General features: G+C 27.3%; 3 protein-coding genes across 10 annotated transcripts in view; 2 read left to right on the forward strand and 1 right to left on the reverse strand.

The window, feature by feature from the left end:
- Nucleotides 1–1,496: 1,496 nt before the first annotated feature.
- LOC103308517 (yrdC domain-containing protein, mitochondrial) lies at nt 1,497–4,385 on the forward strand. 3 transcript variants are annotated; one of them, XM_016802148.2, is made up of 2 exons: nt 1,497–2,083; nt 3,548–4,385. In XM_016802148.2, exon 2 carries the CDS (start codon nt 3,614–3,616, stop codon nt 4,355–4,357), a length of 744 nt encoding a protein of 247 aa, XP_016657637.1. In that variant the 5' UTR covers nt 1,497–2,083; nt 3,548–3,613; the 3' UTR covers nt 4,358–4,385. The 3 variants fall into 3 exon arrangements, with proteins under 3 accessions (XP_016657637.1, XP_008180220.1, XP_016657638.1); XM_008181998.3 differs by having other exon boundaries at nt 1,497–2,073; XM_016802149.2 differs by having other exon boundaries at nt 1,497–1,826.
- Nucleotides 4,329–12,104, forward strand: LOC100159773 (pleckstrin homology domain-containing family M member 1). Of its 4 annotated transcripts, none has more exons than XM_016802138.2 (9): nt 4,329–4,674; nt 4,746–5,600; nt 5,695–5,748; nt 5,821–5,939; nt 6,028–6,247; nt 7,912–8,043; nt 8,109–8,279; nt 9,711–9,863; nt 11,796–12,104. In XM_016802138.2, exons 1-8 carry the CDS (start codon nt 4,357–4,359, stop codon nt 9,840–9,842), a joined length of 2,001 nt encoding a protein of 666 aa, XP_016657627.1. In that variant the 5' UTR covers nt 4,329–4,356; the 3' UTR covers nt 9,843–9,863; nt 11,796–12,104. The 4 variants fall into 4 exon arrangements, with proteins under 4 accessions (XP_016657627.1, XP_029344826.1, XP_008180219.1 ...); XM_029488966.1 differs by lacking the exon at nt 11,796–12,104 and adding an exon at nt 10,403–10,537; XM_008181997.3 differs by lacking the exon at nt 11,796–12,104 and having other exon boundaries at nt 9,711–9,935.
- Nucleotides 10,270–22,282, reverse strand: part of LOC100570911 (GRIP and coiled-coil domain-containing protein PFC0235w-like) — a 16,983-nt gene continuing 4,970 nt past the window's right edge. For 2 of the 3 annotated variants that reach the window (XM_008181999.2, XM_029488970.1), the window contains exons 2-24: nt 18,758–18,912; nt 14,465–14,713; nt 14,207–14,329; nt 13,629–13,676; nt 13,517–13,555; nt 13,385–13,441; nt 13,274–13,312; nt 13,142–13,198; nt 13,034–13,072; nt 12,902–12,958; nt 12,790–12,828; nt 12,653–12,709; nt 12,545–12,583; nt 12,413–12,469; nt 12,297–12,335; nt 12,160–12,216; nt 12,049–12,087; nt 11,917–11,973; nt 11,803–11,856; nt 11,677–11,733; nt 11,559–11,606; nt 11,231–11,356; nt 10,270–10,491 (exon numbers count right to left, since the gene is read on the reverse strand). In XM_008181999.2, coding sequence (XP_008180221.1) covers nt 10,399–10,491; nt 11,231–11,356; nt 11,559–11,606; nt 11,677–11,733; nt 11,803–11,856; nt 11,917–11,973; nt 12,049–12,087; nt 12,160–12,216; nt 12,297–12,335; nt 12,413–12,469; nt 12,545–12,583; nt 12,653–12,709; nt 12,790–12,828; nt 12,902–12,958; nt 13,034–13,072; nt 13,142–13,198; nt 13,274–13,312; nt 13,385–13,441; nt 13,517–13,555; nt 13,629–13,676; nt 14,207–14,329; nt 14,465–14,713; nt 18,758–18,912 — 1,625 coding nt within the window. In that variant the 3' untranslated portion in view covers nt 10,270–10,398. Of the gene's footprint in view, nt 10,492–11,230; nt 11,357–11,558; nt 11,607–11,676; nt 11,734–11,802; nt 11,857–11,916; nt 11,974–12,048; nt 12,088–12,159; nt 12,217–12,296; nt 12,336–12,412; nt 12,470–12,544; nt 12,584–12,652; nt 12,710–12,789; nt 12,829–12,901; nt 12,959–13,033; nt 13,073–13,141; nt 13,199–13,273; nt 13,313–13,384; nt 13,442–13,516; nt 13,556–13,628; nt 13,677–14,206; nt 14,330–14,464; nt 14,714–14,793; nt 15,094–18,757; nt 18,913–22,282 lie in introns of those variants that run through there. The other variant, XM_029488974.1, reaches the window with a different exon arrangement.

Consider the following 22,282-nt stretch of genomic DNA (forward strand, 5'->3'; position numbering starts at 1 on the left):
ATGTATAGAATAGGCTAATATACATATTCAGTGAACATTTCATGTATTTACGATCATTTGTTTTAGAGTTATTACAAAAGCCAAAATCGATTTTGTTTAAAAACCGATTTTGCGTGAAAATTCCCGTTTCTCCTTAATTTTTATTTTGTTTTTCCGGGTGCTTTTGAAATTGTTGAGAATTTTAACCTTTTTTTTGTCCTCCCAAAAGTACCAACTAGATTCACTTTCCCATCGAACAAGATACTGAAGTTGAAAATCGAAGCATGATTTTGACTACTAATCGTGTACACAGACACAAAAATAAAAAACACACATCATTGTAAAACCAATACATTCATCACTCCACTCAGAATCTATAATATGATCTAATACTATAATAACAGTGATAACCAGGGCTTGCATTTGAAAAAAAATTCCGTTTTATGTTATTTACAACTAAAACGATATCCAAGTGTTGTGTTTATCGTTATTCAGAATTAAAACGTTATACCTACAAGTTTTGCGTTTATCGTCATTTATAATATTGTTTATTTATTAAATTTAGTTATAAGTAATAACTAATGCGGGTAGGTAATGGCCCGGATACGGAATATAATATAATAAATTCTAATGCCCGTATGCATGAAATAAATATTTCTACGAAACCAATATAACTTTTTAATAAATGGATTTTAAATTATTTCGTTTTGCTTTATTTTTCGTTCAATGAAATTCTATAAATCACGTTTTGCGATATTTTTCATTTAATGACATCTAATATATTCCATTAACCGTTACGTTTTGTTTTGCGGTATTCAATTAATTTTGATTATTGCTTTCCGTAATAATTACGTTTTACAAATTTCAATCGTCTTTTTATCTAATATATAATCATAACGTTATTTTAACGTGTGCATGTCCTGGCAATAACTAATAATTAATAATACTATAATTTCTGATATATTTCTTGATAAAATAATATTACATAATATAGATAGAAACAAAATAGGTACTCATTGTGTGATCCACGTAATCTACTGTTCATGCCAATATTGAAAAAGTCGATTAAACTTATTAAACTGGGTTAAGTAAATATTTTTTCCATAATATTAACTTTCGGCTTTGCGAGTGATACGCATTATTTGTTATCTATTAACTTCTGATTGAATGAACTTGTGTTTACTTTATACTTAAAATAACTCGAGTCAATTATTTTCATTATCTAACTTACACACGTTTGAGATTTTGCCTCAGGTTTTATACTCGTAAATTACTTTATCACCGACGATATTATATTATTTTATTAGTTTTATTCACAGATTTCTATATATTAGCAGTATTATAGAAGTCTGTGGTTTTATTCAGTACATGGTATGTCGACTGCCATCTACCGGCGGACATGTCATCTAATAAAAAAACTCTGTCCATCGCCTTATCTATAGCCCTGAAAATATTTCGTCCGTGTTATAATTTTCCGACCGCAGCCGCATGCTGTTGACTGTACTCGTAGAGTAATATTACTCTATGACTGTTCTACTCACTCTGAGATCTATACTAATATGTATTATTAATTATATATTATTATTATATGAATTGTATAATATATTATCTGTCTCAATTCTCAGTGACTTATCACTACAGCAGACTGTGGTACTTACTTGTTGTTTCTCTTATCGTCTTGAGTGTTACGCGAGAGATAACGTTTACGGGACGTGCCGAATAAAGAGCTTGTCCCGACGGAGAACTGTAAAAAAATAACTATTGCATTCCTAGGATGTTTAATTGTTGACACGGACCATCGACTTGGAATCCATCAACGGCACGTACACATCGTCATTCCGCCATAGGTATTAAACTATTAGCGTTTAAGTGTGGTGGAAACTATAATAATATCGAGTCATAATAACAATACCGTTATCAATAATTCTAATCTAATAACTATTTTGTGACCAAACCGAGGTTGGCAAGTAAGTCGAAGTAACTTGTTTGAGTGTTTTGATCTTGTCTCGACCGATGTCGCTTGTCATTGTTTAAACGACATCCTTGTCCTTGTTCAGTATACAAAGTGAAACGTATTGGCGGTATAATCCGAAGGTAAGCCTAGGTAAATCGATGATTATTTCAAATCAAATTCATTTCATAGTAGTTTTCTGTAATCATTAAGAACTAAGTCATCAATAATTTTAATTTTGACATGGATCAAAATATATCCTGTAGTTGTGTATTGTCGTATCTCAAAGAAAATTAAATTATTCTAAATAGGTACTACTAAATAATGTATGGGTATCTTGAATCTTGTTTCATATTTCATCACTGTGACTTTTGGATATTGACAGTTTATATTTAATTGTAATGGTTGTATATAAATATATAATACATACCTACACTTTGTTGCATGAAAAATTGATTAATTTAATGGTTTTAATAAAATTTATTGGACCAATCATGGGCCGTTATATCATGTTTAAGGGACCATTAGCTCACTATTGATTTGTCAAATGTTAAAAGATAGTTCATGCAACTCAGCATTAGTATTGCAAAATAATATGTTAGTGAACAAAAAGCATCAGTACCAACAGTTGGTTTCAACATTATATACTCTACCTCAAAATTATAATCTAATTAAAATAAATTATTATATGAATAAAAATAAACATTTTAACTTCCCCGAATTATACACATTTATGAAAACACATAATATTAGGTGGGTAGCATAGATTTTAAAGACTTCCTTCATATACCTTTTAATATTTAGATTATAGGGTCAAATGTATTTAGCTAACCTAATTAAATTACCAGTGACTGTTTCAATGTAGTAGTGTTTGGTCATGCACCATAGCCACTACTACCTAGTTTAAAACCAGCGGTAGAGCATACTGTAAGATAACTATGTCACATTCCGATAGGGGATAATATGAGATAGATTCATGATGCTATCAAAAAAAAGTATTTTCTTAACTAATATTGATTATATGAAATTGATTAGTCTTCACCTTTCAGGCAATACCTAATATGTTATTATATTTTTGATATTGCCAAATATATTTGTTGATTTAATGAAAACTTTAAAATATTTTCTGAAATTGTCTCGACCAGTATGCTTATTTGAAAATGTGATGCTTTATAATTACTGAATATTTTTAAAGTAAATATTAAGAATATTATTTAATATATAAACTTGAAATTCTTTGTTAATATTTTAAACATGATCAAATATTAAGAAAGTTATTTCACAATTTTTAACTTGCATTTTAAAAAGCTATAAATCTGCTAGATATTAAAAAAATATCTTAGTAAATCAATATAGGTACATCCGTTTATTTAATGTAGATATCTAAATGACTATTATAATTTACCCATGGAATGTGTTGCTTCTAAATACCTATTGACATAAATGTTTTCAGAATAATTGCTTAAATTTTAAATCAATATATTATGATAATTATACAAATTACAAACAATAAGTAATTATTATAAATCTATTGCATATTTTATTATGTTAATCTAATGTACTTTTAATATTACTCAATTGTAATAAACTCAATACCTATATTATTTTCTGTTTCAGATTTTTCAATGAATGTCAATGTTAACAACAAAAATGTTTGCTTCAAATATATTTTAAGTATATCCAATGCTTTATTTAAATTTGAAACATTTTAAACCCTGGATTTATAAAATCGAGTTCTTGTTTAATAGATTTAAACATCCTAAACAAATATTAATGAATAAGTTAATTGACATAAAAAAATATGAACAACAAGCTATCTCTTTGGCTGTTAAATTAATTAATGACGGTAGTGTTGTTGCACTTCCAACTGATACTGTCTATGGTTTAGCAACTGATGCACAAAATCCAAGCGCTATAGGCAAACTATACAATATCAAAGAGCGTAATCTTCAAAAACCAATTGCTATATGTACTCATCATGTAAATGATATTGGAAATTGGGGAGAAATTGGTCACTTGCCTTTTGGTCTTTTAGATTCACTATTACCTGGGCCTGTAACAGTCATACTACAAAGAACACCATCTCTAAATTTTGCATTAAACCCTGAGGAATCAAATATTGCTATACGAGTACCTAACAGTGGCTTTATTTGTAATATTGTGAGTGATCTGAAGAAACCAATTGCTCTAACTAGCGCTAACGAGAGTAACAAACCCAGTACATTAAAACCAATAGAGTTTTTAAATTTGTGGCCTAAATTAGATGCCATTTTTGATGGTGGTACTATTGGCTCTTCATTAGAATCACGCCAAGGTTCCACAATAATTGACTTAACAATTGATAGTCGCTTTAGAGTAATAAGAACAGGATCTGCTCTTTTAAATACAATACAGAAACTACACCAATTTGGTTTAAAGGAATTATAATGAATAAATTATTAAGAAAAATTATAAGTAACAAAGAACTTAAGGATGAATCTAACAAGGCATCTATTATACATTATTTTGAAGAAAGGTTAAATGAATTTCATTCAGAATTCTCAGATACTGACGTAAAAGTTACTAGTTCCAACTATGTTGCGGATAGATTATTGGCTGTCTTAGAAGTGTTGTTCTTGCATGGCCTTAAAGAAACATTTATCAGTCAGTTATCAACAGTGATTGGTAATGATGTAGACAAAACTATGGACATCAATTTTTGGCATTGTCTTCTTGTACTTTCTCCAAGTGGTGTTGTCGATCAAGTAAGTTTATACATTTGTTATGACTAACTACCAGGTATATAATAATGTATAGGTTATTTTATGATTTTCAGATTAACTCACTAAGACATGTTACAACAGATGTAGGAAAATGTAGAGCTTGGATTCGCTGTACCCTCAACGACTGCGTATTTCGCAGCTATTTAATGTCTGCTGTTAAATATCGTCGGTATATTATTAAGTTTTATAACAAGACAGCAATTATACGGGATCATCAATGTTTTGAAAAGATAATTGGTTTATTAGAAAGCATTGATCAGTATCATTTTGAACTCACTTTAAACTCGAGTCTTCTTAATACATGGCCCAATAGCACATTGATGTTGGCTGGTTACTGGACCCCAGCTCTTAAAAACAACCCATTACACAATAACAATCCTCAAATAGCTGAAGCAGTGGATGTCAATGATACTGATGAAGCAATACTTATAAATGATCATAATAGATCAGAAGAAAGCTTTACATCATCTTTATCTTCGTCATTTGTTGATTCCGATTTTTCACGTAAACCCCCCATTATAATGGACGAAGAAACTGTGTGGCAAATGATTATGAAGCAACCTTCTACTTCTTATACAACACCTAGTCTTACCAAAGATGTACATTCTGTTGATGTATTGAAAGAAAACTTTTCTAGTTGTGAAATTGCAGTAACAAAACCTAATGATACGGTAACTAAAGAAGAGGAAAGTTCATCAGAGATACCAAATAATGAACAGACAACCGAAAGCTTACCTAATAATGAAGCAAAATATGATGTCCAAAGTTTCAATGAATTATTAGAATCATATAATTTGAGAATGAAGAGTTCGTCTGTCAGTCCTAAAATGGAAGATTTGTACAAACAATTGACTGTCCCACATATTATCGAAGAACAGCATTTCACTGAGCCTGAAACTTTAGATGATGTAAATATAACAAAATTGTAAATAACTACTTTATAAATATTATTGCAATAATTATTTAATACTTACCTAATAATTCAAATATGATTTTATATAGGATGACGATTCTTTTGTTGAGGTATCAATGCATCCTGAACGTTTGAGTTTAGATGTAAGTATTGTTACTTATTATATGTATTTTTCTGAACTATGTTTGTTTTTATAATTTGTTTTTAATGGATAGCTTTTAAAACAATATTTGGAATATTTGTTTACACCTCCGAAGGAACTTGGCTTAAATTCTCAAGATTTCATGTGTAAAAGTTGCAACGAAACGATAGGCATCGATTTTGGGGAATATTTGTAAGTAAAATAAGAGCTTAAAGTTTGAATTGCATAGATTAAATACAATCATATTTTAATGATGCATGCTTTAATTACTGAATTTTAGTAAATGTAATTTCACGGCATGTTATTACTGCGTACACTGTTTTGGATCAGAAACTTGGGCAATACCTGTAAAAACATTGTACAATTGGGATTTCAACCGATATCCGGTGTCCAATAGTAGTTCAACGTTTCTAAGTGAAATACAATACCACCCATTGTTTAACATGAGGAGTATCCATCATAAACTGTACAAAGCCAACAAGGAAATGAACAAGTCAAAAGTAAGGATAAAATGTTAAGTAATAACTAGAGAGTCAGAGAGAGATTTCGATTTTTACTTAATATATAGGTCTGGCAATAATACTTCCCATATTTAGAGATGTGAGTTGTGGTAGTGATACATCGATGAACAGCGTCGTATAGATTGCGGTATACGTACCATACCATTTTAGTAGATGCAATGGCGTGGAATGATGAACATTGCGTGTTTATAAATGTGGCGTGTGTGAGGTGCATCCATCCAGCAATCTAAGGTGTTTAGCACTTAAATATGCAGCTGCCCTGGAATTGTCTATTATTGTATCACCACTATAACTCAGACAGTGCAATCTCTAAATACGGGAAATCTTTTTGCCAGAACCTGTATTTATTGACTTCATACAGCTCGACGAGGGTTAAAAATTTGGACAACTTATCCAGTAAAGAATTTGTAGCAAAAAATGTATTTTGCATATTATTAAAGCATATTTTTGAGATAAGAGAATTGTCAACCTATATTTCATATTCTAGAATATATTGTATTATTTGTTGATAAATAAATCTCATTTCCCTAGTTGAAAATATTTTCTCGCACGAAAAAAATGTAGCTTTTAATTTTTAAAATGAATGACAATTGATATTGTTCAATAACTTGTTTGCAATTCAATTGGAAAAATAAAAAGATAAAAAAATCATATTTAAATTAATAATATAATATAACATATTTTAATTAATGAATAATAATAGATATTGTTCAATAACTTGTAGGCAATTCAATTGGAAATTGTTTAATGATTTCAAGCATGACTGAATTTAAATAATTTAACATAAAAAAGGTGTGCAATAATTATTTTCAATTTTATACAAATAATTAAATAATGTGAAATTAATGGATGGTAAATGTAAATATATATATTGTACATTTATAAAGTTGAATGTAAATATATATGTACTATATTATATATATATATAATATGTTTTTATTGTAACTGGTTATTAGTATACAGGTTTTTAATTTATTTGAAGTAAAAAAAACCATATTTTACTAGTTTAATGGACCTCACTATGGCTATTATTTAATTTTGTCTTAGCCGCCTGGGATCTATATGTTAGTTGCAAATGATTATTAGTGCGAGTTAAATTTAATGCAGGTACCACTCTCGCATGCGCATGTCAATACCTCGATAACAATATAAAATTCACTATACAAATGTTATGACAACTTCTTATTGTTTTGGCAAAATCAAAGTTAGTTAACGTTGTCTGATTTTGATACTGAAAAAATAATTGAATTCAGCGGAAAAATGTCTGTAGATTGTACAAACCACATTCAATTTTTAAGTTTAACAATGATTTGAAAATACTAATATTTTAAAGTTTTCAATTACAGTTCACAATTATATAAAATTAATTTTTACAAAGTGTTCCCTCGAAACTTTTCTGCGAAGTACTAATTTTTTTTCAGAATCAAAATCGGACAATATAAACTTTCTTTAATTTTGTTGAAACTTAGGGTCTTTTCAGCTAAAATTAACTGCAGTAGCAAGGCCCCTTAAGGATTATTAAGAGATTATTTAATGGTTGTTGTAGAGCATTTTTTAAACTTTTAATGAACCTAAAAATCACCTCCTTAGTGATCAGTAGCAAAATTAAAATTATACTTGAATATTAATTTATTATGCTATAGAAATTACGGTGGCAAATTTACTACCTGTACCATTATTTGTCTACGTGCAAGTTTTACAACATTGATGAATTGTCCAAAGATATATGGCCCCGTGTGTATTTCTTTAATAACATTCATCTGTACTCATTTGCCGTAAGTTCTTTAAAATCAATTCGACAGAAAGCTCATAACTTTAATTTATCTAATACTTTTTTCAGGACCTTCTAGAGATCTATTCTGGTACTTTATTTGAGTTTCTTGAACGTAAGATTGAAACTAGCCGAAACCACGTTCTTAATTGTTTAGTTTGCAGTCAAAAAGGTTTTATATGTGAACTTTGCCGCAACCCAAAAATTATCTACCCATTTGACTTAGGAGATAACTATCGGGTAAGAATAAATTATGTGTAATAAAAATTATTTACAATGAGAAAAAAATGCTTATTAAGATATCTTTGTGTTAACTTTTGTTTGGCTTATACTATTTTTATGAAAACTATAATTGGTTTTACTAGAGTTTTAAGAAATAACTAATAGATGAAATATTAATATTTATAGGCTAGTTATATTACATTTTGTTACAATACATATAATTTGTCAATATAGTGAAGGTAGCATAGATAATTGGTCCAATTTTCTCTGGGTTTACATTATATATAACAAAATAGTCTTGTAACTTCTTTTTTAGTAGAGGGGTTCAAATACAACCCTGAAGACATAGCAAATTTGTATTCAGCATTTCCAATTTTGTGTAGTTACTTCTCACTCCCATATACCAGGGATACGAGACACTGACCACCACTGGTTGGATTGGTTTTTATCTTGAATCTTTAAATAGTCTTTCTTCTTATTTGATGGGTGGTAGTAGTTAATATTTTTAATATAAGATATTGGTATTAATGTTATTGAACTTTAAAAAAAAGTATTTTTGTAAGTATTTTAAATACCTTTAAGGGTCAGTTGTACCATCTCTGATTAAAGTTAACGGGAGTTTAATAGGCCAATTTGCCCGGTAAAATATCTGTTATCAGCTGGTTAAGCTTAATCGAAGTTTAATCGTAGACGGTACAACTAGCCCTAAAAAGTATTTGTATTTATATTTAAATACTATTAAAAGGAAGTATTTGAATACGTATTTTAAATACAAATTACGCCAAGTATTTAAACAAGTATTCTGAATGCATTTGAAAAGTATTCTTAAGGAGATTCAATACCGAGATTTTCTATTTTACACATGCGCAACATAGTATTTTAGACATGGTTTTTACAAAACATATCAATTAGTCTAATGAAGCGATAAGAATTCTGAAAACTGATATGAATTATTCGTTAAGTCTACTCTAAATCTACATTCCAACATTTTTGATATGATCCCCCAAATCCCTAAAAATGTTATATTAAAAAAAGAGTATTTAAAAATAGTCTAATTTCAATTTAAAAAGTCGTTTTAAAATCAAATAATCAAGAATGTGGGAAAATAGATTTCAAGTAGACTCGACGACAAATTCAAATTGGTTTTTAGAATTATTATTGCTTTATTTGATCAATTATTGGTATGCTTGCCAAAGAACTCGCCTAAAATCCTATGTCGCGTATGTGTTAGACAAAAACAGAAAATCACGGTATCAAATCGCCTAAACAAGACTGTTGACAATGGAGTCAACTGTTGAAAAAAAAATTAGTTGGGGAGATGGAACACTGAAATCCTCCACTTGTACGCAACTGGTTTTGTCATCAACCTACTTCTTAAATAATCAAATAATGTTGAATAAAACATTTTTATATTGATATCTATAAAATATTAATACAATTGTTTTCTAGTGTCGCCATTGCAAATCATTATTCCATAGCAATTGTTATAAAGAGAAAAATGTGTGTCCTAAGTGTGAAAGAGAAAAAATTAGAAAGATGAAAAAAACTCCAAACAGTGAAGATGAAGATGGAGACAATTAAATATTGGTTAAATATGATTTAGTAAGAATTAAAATTGTAGTAAAATCTTTTTATTTGTAACCTTTCATTATATTATTCTAATTGTTTTTATAATTGAAATTCATTATATTTTTTTTAACCTATATAATATAACTTAATATTTCTTAATCTTACATCATCATTTTTTAATGATATATTATGTATATTATTACTTATGATTTATATTTAAAATGTAAAATAATGTTTAAAGCTTTATTATGCATGATGGAATTTTATATATTTTTAAGATCTATCAGAAGTTACTCTTATAAATTACATTTTTTTTTTTTAATCTATTGATTATATTTAAAGTATTTTTTACAACATTGTTGATGGTGTGTTAAATAATTTAAATAAATTTAAAGAAGATAAATTAGAGACAATATAATATATTTATTAACTAGACATGTATTGCATATTATATCTTATAATAATGTATTCAGAATTTATACATTTCTGGGGTTAAAGTTTTAATTTAGTAAGATTGTTAATTTTCAAAAATTCATCTTAATACAAAAGTTACAATAGTTTAAACGTTTTAGATATCTTCAACAACTACAAAAGCTTCATTCATGGCATCATCTGATAACGTTGGATCGAAAAAGATAATATCGCTGTAGTCTTCCACATACTGAAAATTATAAAAATTATAAAAAAAATTAGATAGTAATTATGGATAGAACATGAACTACATTACTAAGACTATTCAGAATAGAAGAAATGAAATCTAACTTGTATAGATTTAGATTTTTGATTGTACAATATTACTTTATACCATTACTAATAATTTTATCAAATATGAATCTTAGTGATTAGTATATTTTATGAAATTAAAAAAAAAATTATTACAGAGATTTTACTAAATTTATGGATTAAAAACTTAAATCTATATTAAAATTGTATTACTACCTATTTATATTTACCTGTGCAGAAGGTAATGGGAAACCACTGCACAGCATAACTTTCCTAGTACACATCAGTCTAAACAATTAAAATAATTGACTGTTACAACCTAACGGATCAATATTGTAATAAAAAATGGGTACCTACATATTTCAATATTTGTAATTAATTAACTCTGTTATCAAATATCACCCAGAAACATATTTAATTCAAACCAAACCATATTTTATTTAATGTCACTGGCTCTTGTGATATTTTAAATACATATCCTATACAGTAATATGTATACATTAACATATTGTTATTTATATTATAGGTACAATATTGATTTATTTTTAAATTTCAGTATTTCATTACTATATAGAATATTTTAACTTGTAACAACATTTACAAATTAGGATTATACAAGGGATATTAGCTTACTGCTTTTATAAAATTCTTAAAGCATGTAATTAGGTTATGCTTACCTGAATATCATCAATTGAACTATCGTTGTTGAATATAGGACTTGGTAACGATTCTGTACATTCAGACGAACAAGTATTGCAACATCCGCTGATGTCTTGAATCTCATCATGATGAAATTTGATATTCTATAAAATACGTGTAGTATTGTTGGTTTTATTTTTATTAACAATTAATTTAAAATTGCAATGGCTTATCTATTTTAAACACTAACTGCACAACACTATCAATTTAAAACTTATTTAAATATTTTATAGACATCTGATGTAATACAATAATCATAAACAATTTTATCATATAATAAAACTTTCTAATTTAAAGTATACTTACAGGACTATCAATACCAGAAATGCTTTTGTCATTATTTAAGGAGGAGAGCTATAATAATAAAAATAAAATAATATAGTTGAACTAAACGTATTAATATTTATAAATATGGTAATACTACCGGGCTTGTTAAAAAATTGTAATCACAATTTTGTTCATCCTGATGTATTTGAGAGAGCTACAACAGTTAAAAATATATTTATGTACTTATTTAATTTATTAATGTTTAAATTTATATAGGTATACCCCCAGTTGTCTCCAGAACATTTGCAAGCATCACATGATCATCGTTTGAGGAATGCTAAAAAACCCAAAAATAAATTAAATTGATCCATTGATATTTGTATATAATATAACTTACTTCTCTATTATTCAAACTGTATTTATTCTCCAATTCATCATGATGTATAGAAGAGATCTAGAATAATTATAAGAAAATTGAATGAATATACTTATTTGTTTTATTTCGATATTTAAATGTATAAATGTATACTTCCGAGATCTCTAAACTGTTGTCATCTTTGAGTTCTTGCTGTATTAATAATAAATAAATAAAATTTATGTACTCATTTAATTTATATTTATATATTATAATATAACATACTTCTGTGTTATCCAAATTGCATTCATTTTCCAGTTTATTTTGATATGTAGAAGAGAGCTAAAAATAGTTTTAAAATAATTTTATTTATATACTTATTTATTTTATCGCTATATTTAAATTTATATAAATATATATACATTTGTTATCTCCAGTTTGTTTTCATGCTTCAATTCATGCTATAATAATCAAAAATTAATACAATTTATGTACTTAGGTACTCAATTTATTGATATTTATAAATAATATTACATACTTCTGTATTATCCAAATTGTATTTATCTTTAAATTCATCTTGATAAGTTGAAGAGAGCTAAAATAGTTGTAAACAAATTTAATTTACATACTTATTTATTTTATTGCTATATTAAAATGTATATATGTATACTTTCGTGATCTCCAAATTGTGTGCATCTCTCAGTTTATGCTATATTAATCAAAATTAAATACAATTTATGTACTCAGTTAATTGATATTTATATATGATATTACATACTTCTGTGTTATCCAAACTGTATTCATTTTCCAGTTTATTTTGATATGTAGAAGAGAGCTAAAAATAGTTTTAAAATAATTTTATTTATATACTTATTTATTTTATCGCTATATTTAAATTTATATAAATATATATACATTTGTTATCTCCAGTTTGTTTTCATGCTTCAATTCATGCTATAATAATCAAAAATTAATACAATTTATGTACTTACTCAATTTATTGATATTTATAAATAATATTACATACTTCTGTAGTATCCAAATTGTATTTATCTTTAAATTCATCTTGATATGTTGAAGAGAGCTAAAATAGTTGTAAAAAAATTTAATTTACATACTTATTTATTTTATTGTTATATTAAAATGTATATATGTATACTTTCGTGATCTCCAAATTGTGTGCATCTCTCAGTTTATGCTATATTAATCAAAATTAAATTCAATTTATGTACTCAGTTAATTGATATTTATATATGATATTACATACTTCTGTGTTATCCAAACTGTATTCATCCTTTAATTCATCATGATGTATAGAAGAGATCTAGAATAATTATAAGAAAATGTAATGGATATACTTATTTGTGTTATTGTGATATTATTTATATTATATATATACTTTCGTTATCTCCAATTTGTTTTTATTCTTGAGCTCATACTATAATAATCAAAAATTAATACAATTTATGTACTTACCCAATTATTGATATTTATAAATAAAATTACATACTTTTGTATTATCCAAATCGTATTCATATTTCAATTCATATCGATATGTTGAAGAGAGCTAAAATAGTTGTAAAAAAATTTAATTTACATACTTATTTATTTTATTGCTATATTTAAATTTGTATATGTATACTTTTGTGTTTTCCAAATTATTTCCATGCTTCAATTCATGCTATAATAATTAAAAATAAATACAATTTATGTAACTACCCAATTTATTGATATTTAGTTATAATATTACATACTTCTGTGTTATCCAAATGATATTCCAGTTTGTCATTATTTAGTGTGTGCTATAAAAAAAATATGTACGTATTAAATTTAGTGATATTTATAGATAATTAGGTACCTATACTTCTTTATTTTCAAAACAGTCTAAATTTTTAAATTTTTCATAATCTGAGGAGCGCCATAAAAACAAAAGTAAAAATTATACTCAAGGGGGTGGCTAAAGGGATTATATCCCCACCCCACATTGACCGCGATGAGTCATCACTGATGACCTTAGAATTTTAACAAGATTACTTAAAAAAATAAAAAGTGTAAATAAAAGACATATTGTATTTGTATACATAGCCTCCCCCCCCCCCAACATACAAAATTCCTGGCTACGCCAATGATTGTATTACTGTTTTATAAAATGAATATTGAATATTAATATATGTATACTATTTTAGTGTGCTTCAAATTATCAAATTCATTCTTCAGTTTATACTATGCTTTTAGAACAATCTGAAGTATTAAAGGAATTAAAGTTTATACTTTTTAAACTTATTCATACAGTTTTTCTTATGAATTGAAGCATATTATATTTTTATCGTACTTGATCATAGTCTTCATTCATTTTTGTTACTAAATATTTTTCTGGGGTTTTCTTTTGTATGGCTTTTATACTTTTATGTTTTCTGTCCGTGAAAAATGTTCTGGTAATCTTTTGTGTTCTTGTCTATAAAAATAAGTGATAAATAAAAATATATTTATTTCATTCACATCTTATTTAAACATAAATTATCAACTAAAATAATACACTTGAATAGGTAGACATTATAATATAGTAGGTATATGGAAAACTTAAACACACTTCATTTTTTTTGTCCATCGTGTATTGATTGAGCGGTTGACATATTTCTGAATGAACAAAGCCCAATTCAGCGTGGCTGATTCCTTCACGACAAGACTCCCACGACATATTCGATGAATGTGAATCAGAATTCAATTTACAGTTGTCCGAATCATCTTGAGTTGTAGTATAATTCTTACTTTCCTGCATTTCATCTTCAGTTGAACCGTAGCCACTACGTCTCGTAACGTTATTTATATCCACCATTTTCTATTAACAAATCAAAGATTATAATATTAATCATATAATATGTTTATATTTTATCATGAGTTTAAAATTAATATCCTTACTTAAATGTTGATTAATGTATAACAATTAATAACACTTTAAAATGAGTGAAGAAAGACAAATAAAAATCATGAGGTGTACACAATGGGAGGGGATATAGTAGTTTGGTGTCCACCCTTCCCATCGAAATTGTAGAAAAATTATTAAATACTTATGTTTTTATAGAGTGAAAGTGGGAAAAAGTATAAACTACCTCCCTATATGAACTCGCAAGTCACAATCCTAATTCCGATTTAATAGTTGTGAAATTGGTACCTATGTATTATTATATATTAAATATTAATATAGGTAGTAAAAAAATTAATTAATTAACCTTTCTTATTAAATTTGTATCAAAGTGTAAGTCATAGTATATTAAATTATTATACAAATCTATGTCAACGAATTTCAATAACTCCTCATTCTGAAAAAAAATATTGACATTACGAATATATAATAGGCCGTGTCACAAAAACATATAAATTTATCATATAATTTTCCATTTAATATTAATATGTTTTGTATTTTTAGCATCTATTGATTAGGTAAGCTTTAAAACGAAAAAAGGTGGGCAAGTGGATGTCACTCTGCTGTACAGTAGATTACAAGTGGGTCACTGTATAATGGATGGTATTAAATTTGAATTCAATGATATAATATCATTTTATAAGAAAAACGATTCTGAGCGGAGACGGCATGTCAGTCTAGGCATAGTATAAGGAATAAGAAGTATGCTCAATGATAAGACTGCGCATATTTTTTTAAGGGGCAATGTATAATTTATATAGGCAACCAACAATAAACACAAGTCGACGTCACGAGTATACATTTAATCTTATGCAATGCAGTATGCATAAAAACACAAGACGATGCACATGCGCGAACTAGGACGAAAACACGGTTCGCGTTGATCATACTTCTTATTTCTTATACTATGAGTCTAGGTATAATACATATCATATACCTACTTATATCTATGGTATTAAAAAAAAAATAAATATAATAAATTCCAAATTAATCATATCACAATATTAGGTACTTATAACGCGTTATACATCAACAACAAACCGTGATACTATCATAGATATATAATAGTATACTTTAGAAGTTTCAAGTACCTACTTACGAATAATATTATACAATCACAACAAAATATCTAAAATAGTTATTCTAGTTTTTTTAATATGTAATTTCGTCAAAATTTGAACTTAAAATGACTATAAAAATGAACCTTGCTTATGTATTTTTTAGATTTTTTGGTACAAGAATTATCTACTTACGTGGAATCTTATTTTAAATTTTCAATCCTTAGATATAAAAGTTGAACATTTTATACATTTTTAACTACAAAATAATTATTCAATTTTAAATTTGATAAATTTTGTCAAATTCGATCTTTAAATGCTTATAAAAAAAATTGTGCCTATGTATTTTTAATATTTTTCAACTACTATTGTAACAATATATCAGGAGCCTTGTATTACATTTTTACACTTTTTAGTCCAACAGATAAAATTTTATTGATATTAATAGAAAAAAAAAAATTGAAATATTAAATTGTCCATAAACAGCTCAAAACAAGTCAAAATATTTTGAAAATTTTATCAAGGATAAGAATTGATAAATCAAACATTCAGTGAAATTTTCATGTATCTACAGTTATTCATTTTTGAATTACAATAAAATAAGAAAATCGCTACATGAGAAATCGAGTGAATATCCAATGTAAAAATTTGAATTTCAAACGCTAATAAAAATTTAATTTGACATTCTTAGTCATTTTTTTTTTTTGATAAAAGTAGACATACTTTTGAAAAATCTTTTATTACATTTTAAAATCTTATATTTAAAAAGAAAAATTTTTATAAATTTCTAACCTAAAATAATTTGCTAATTTTCGTGTTTTTTTCCGTATTTTGTCAAAATTTGAATTTTAAATTATTATAAAAAAAAAACAGTGACTAAGGATTTTTAATATTTTTTAAATGTCATTGTAACATTATAGTAGGAGGCAAGAGCTATAATCAGTTATTAAACGCGTTTCAGGGCCTCCCGGCAAACGGGGCAAGCGAGGGAAGAAAGCCGACACCGGTGATCCTGAACCAGCGGTGAGTGATATACGAAATACTTGGACAGAAACAACCGAAACAACGGACACACCTAATGTTTTCAATAAAATATCATATTTTAAATGAATATTAAGGAGCATAATGGGTTATGGAGCGAATTCGCAAAAGTATAGCGAGACTAGATAAAAACGTGATGAACGGCTCATAACATAACACCAACACGCATACTTATAACGATATAATTATATTATATCCTGCATAATATATACAGTAAAAAATCGACAAACCGTCTATTTTTGTCATCCGTCATCGCATTTAAGTAATTGGTTGAAGCTGGTGATTATAATATTATAATTTAATACGTTATCAATATCCAAAATACACGATAATCGCGTTTCAAAGAAACACTCAACAGACGATGATTACCGATTATCTTGTATCGTATATAATGTGTGTGTTTGATGCAGGGACTGGAACCGAACCTAAAAGAACAGGTTCTGGAACCGGAACCTTTAAAATATTAAGAACCGGAACCGTTTTCGAAACCTTTATTTTAATATAATAAAATACCGGAACCGAACCGGAATTTTTAAATTAAAAAGGTAATTTAAGGTTCAAAAATAAAATTATTTTATTTATCATATTTAAAGGTATTACGGTTTTGTATATAACCTATGTATCTATGCTATATTATGAGTTTTCTAATATTTCTCATACCTCAATTAACCTAACCTACCTAACCTCAATTATACTCACATTCTGGATGACTATTTGAAAATATTATACTTTTTGGTACCGAAATTATCTGGAACCGGAACCTAAATTATTTGGAACCGGTACCTTTATTTTTTTTCATAAAAGAACCAGAACCGAACCGGAATCGTTATTTTATTTTTGGAGAACCGGTATCCAATAAATTCAAAAGGTTCCAGTCCCTGGCTTTGATGTCTGTACAACTGTTGACAACAGTCTGCAAGCCTGGTTTGAGGGGGGGGCAAGGGGGGAACGGTCCATTGGGGCCCATCTTTATCCCCAAAATATATTTTTAACGCGTCCAGTACAGTTATTAAATATATATATTTAAGTATAAGTAAAAATGTATTAATAATAATTATAAAATAAAGTTGTTTTCAATTTTATATCATGAAAAATTACTATAAATAATAAACTATGCTTGCCAACAATTTTTTTTTTTAATCATTTTAGATTAGTGGTTTAACTGTTTAAGTATATAAAAAGGAAATTATAAGAAAAAATGATTTAGCTCTTGTAAATGAGGTATTTTAGTTAAAAGTATTAATGCATATTATACTAAACTTTAGAGGACCATAGTTAATAACCTAGCGAACCAAAATTGATCATTTGACTGTCAAAATTTTCAGAAAAAAAACTTTACCGGCATCCATAAAAAATATAGTGGTTACTATTTGAAAAAGTCGATTTTATTATTGGTACAACTGCGTGCTGAAAAATTTTGAAAACGTTATAAAAAATTGCCTGTTAAAAATAAAGAAACATGTATCTTTTTTTGTTTTAACGAAATTCCCTATCATCGATCCATAATTGTTAATAAAAAAATCTGTGTACAATGGCATATAAAATACATTCTGTATATTTTTTGTATAGTAAAAAAATAATAAGTTAGGTATTTCTAAGTTTCAACTTCAAATTTAATTCAAACTAAAAATTGAAACATAAGGTATTAAAGAAATTATGAATTTATAGCATGTAACTCAAAATAAAAATTTAATAGCTAACAAAAATTTTGAAGATTACAACCCCCCATAATTTTTTTTGGAGATCGTCCCCGATTAGAATACTTTTAAATCAATAAAAAAATAAAATTCCTTTCAGAATTCAACTAAGTAAGTTTAATTGGGAATTAAATAATAATATACTTATATTTATAGGTACTTACTTTTTCTTGATCTAAATTCAAGCTTTCTGTAGACGAAGATTTATTAAATAAATTGTCACTGCTACCATAAACATCGCTTTCTTCTGTAGAATTTCGATAAACTATTGAAGACTGTGTATATCTACGTTTTATGAAAAAGTAAGAGATTGCGAACACTGAAAATTATAATATAATAACAATAAATTAATGTGGTAGGTATACCCAATTTATTATAAAGTAACTATTTTAATAATTCATTTTCCAACTATTATATTTATCGTCGTAATTAAGTAAGTCACTGTGAGGCAGCAGCGTCAAATTTTGTGTAATTTTCCATTTAATAGACCTAAAATTGTTATGTATTTACATATCGCATTGCGGTTGTTCAGCGGATAGTTTTTTTTTAAAAAAATCGTTTTTATAATATTATTAATTATAAATTATTAGGTACGTTGGAGGACGGCGGCGGTGGGCCACCGCTGATAATTCTGGTAATTACATTTAAATATCGTCAAGCCTACGGTTAGGGTACGTTAACGTACCTACGTAGTGTTTTAAGGAGATCGTAGCACTCGTTTGAGACCAATAAGCGGTGATAAATCACACATATTACATCGGAATGTTGGATTTTAGTTTGAACTCTTTGACAAAATATCTAGGGTTTTTAGGAAGTCGATTTATATTTTAAATTTCAAAGGACCTTAAAATAAATGTTTTTTTTTTAATCCCATGAAATAATTGCATTACAATTTAAATTTATATTTATTTTGGGCTAAGAGATGAATGTATTGATTTTACAATGATATGTTTTTTTTGTGTGTCTGTCGTCACCTTTTAGGACAGTACAAATGCTTAGATTTTCTTCAACAGTATCTTTTCTGATAGGAAAGTGAATCTAGTTGGTACTTTGGGGGCGTCAAAAGTAAAAATGTCCCAGTAGTTTTCAAAAGTGACGTGAAAAATTAAGGAAAAACGGGAATTTTCACGCAAAATTTGTTTTCGAGAAAATCGATTTTGTTTTTTTTGTGCAACTCTAAACAGTAAACAAATGACCGTTGGTACATGAAATTTTGACTGAATGTTTATATTAGCATTTTCTATACACCATAATATTTTCCAAATATTTTGACTTATTTTGAGCTATTTAGGGACATTTTCAGTTTCCATTTTTTTTAGTTTTTTTTTTCTATAAATATCAAAAAAAATTTATTATTTGGTTAAAAAAACTTGAAAATTTAATAGAAAGCTCCTAGTATACATATTGTTTCAAAGGCAGTTTAATATTAAAAATACATAGGCACAATTTCATTTTATAAGAATTTAAAGTTTGAATTTTGACAAAATTTATCAAATTTAAAATTTAATAATTATTTTGTAGCTAAAAATGTATGAAATGTTCGATTTTTATATCTAAGGATTAAAAATTTAAATCAAGGTTCCACGTAAATAGGTTATATAGGTATAAATTACTTTATTCACAATAATATCATTAAATATATACTTGGTGATATCAAAGACTGACTGACCATCTATATTCTATAGTTATGAATGAAACTGAAAATAGTGAAAATTATTTTATTAAAAACCGATTTTGCTCAAAAATTTCTGTTTTTTCTTGGTTATTTTTTTTTGGTTTTTTCCCTTACTTTTAAACACTACTAGGAATTTAAAATTTTTACCTCCTTAATTCACATACTAAATTCACTTTCCCATCAAACAAGAAATTGAAGTTAAAAATCGAACCATATTTACTACACCAAAAGGCAATGACAGATATACAAAAAATAAAATAAAAATAAAACCACTATTACTATAGAATACTTTTGCTATTATTATAAAATTAATAATATAATTGACAATAACAACAACTTAATGACATTTTTAAATAAATTAATTGGATTTTTTTTCCTAAACTTTAATTTCATGACCAACTATGTTCAAAATTAATCGCGAAGTATTGATATGCGTGTGCGATAGTTGCATCAGGTGGCGGTGGCCCGACGCAGTAATGCAGTATTACAGCTCTCTTGGCAACACACACTAATATTAATTTACTACTCACACCTAGCCCAATTAGTGTTCTTTTTATGTGAATTGCCTAAATAGTACTCTTTAAATTACGATACGCTGGAGCAGTGGCGGATCTAAGATTTTCTCATGGGGGGGGATATACAATATTTTCGTACAAAATATGTATAGGTATATTATAAACTTTATCCTACTAAATTTATAAAAAAAAGATTTTATGTTCTTGATGACTGTGACATAGAATCAATTACTTCATAGGGTTTTATTTGTATTGTCCTATGAACAGACAACATGGCAAGCCCATTCAGTCGCTTCTAGGTACATAAAAAAAAAATAAAAATAGAAAATAGAAAATATGTTAAACAAATGTACAAATGTACACAAACACAAGTCTCAATCGATCAACATTTAACATTTTAACGTCTTAAGGCGCTCGGTGCCGATGCCATTTTGTCCTCAAAAATACACTCTGCGGGAAGAACGATACCGCCTTGTAGAATCAACCAAATTTCATATTTTTTTTTTAATTGCTAGAGGGAAATATTCTACAACTCGCATCGATCTCTGTTTTTCAATATTTTATTCTCAAACTTTATAATATGTCTAAAAAAATACAAGATAAACAGTATTTTTTAAAAAATTTTTTAAACAATTATTTGAAAAAAATACAAAATCAGAGATCGATGCGGGCTGTAGGAAGTCTTCTTCTTTCAGATAAAAAAATAGTCATACAAATCCGACAATTCTACAAAGCTTTTTGAGAGTTATTCCCGTAAAGTAATTTTTTTCGATATAATCACCCTATAAACCCCCCCCCCCCTAAATAGTTATTGGGTAGTAGATTAGTGGAAAAGTCTTATAATTGAGGTGTCAACTAAAATATAAAATTTTATATTTAAATTTTATAGAATTGTGGACAATTTGAAAAACTGGCACCGGGACCCTTAAAGGTTTGGAAACATAGATAATTAATTGTAATATCAATGTTTGGAAGTCGCCTTGTAGGTAAATTCTAAAACGAATTAAACATTCCATGAGATCTACTTTAAGTAACGAAAATTTGAGTAAAATGGCCAACTTATGCACAGAAAATGATTTACTTAAGACATTGAATTTAGAAGATGTAATAAGTTAGGACGTTATCACCGAATTTTATATAGCATGCGCTACATGGACTAAAATCGTTAATCCGACCCTGTTGTCGCATGCCAGCCAATATTTCTAAGAATATTTTAATGCCCTAAAAATTAATGATAGACACAAAAATAACAATTAAAACACTCATCATTGTAAAGCCAATACATTCATAAATCCGCTCACAATTTAAAATACCATTATAGATAATACAATAATACATAGAATCAGTGGCGTATTTACGGGGGGGGGGGGGGAGTTCATTTTTGAATTTATCTACAGACTCGTCCCGTCTACAAATTTGGGACTATATATCAGCACCTGTGGACGGGTGGGAATCCGGCCCGCGTTTCTCTAATACTATATATTTTTTTATACATTTTT

Source organism: Acyrthosiphon pisum, chromosome X, assembly GCF_005508785.2.
Source record: "Acyrthosiphon pisum isolate AL4f chromosome X, pea_aphid_22Mar2018_4r6ur, whole genome shotgun sequence".
In the NCBI taxonomy this organism is placed as follows: Eukaryota; Metazoa; Arthropoda; class Insecta; order Hemiptera; family Aphididae; genus Acyrthosiphon; species Acyrthosiphon pisum.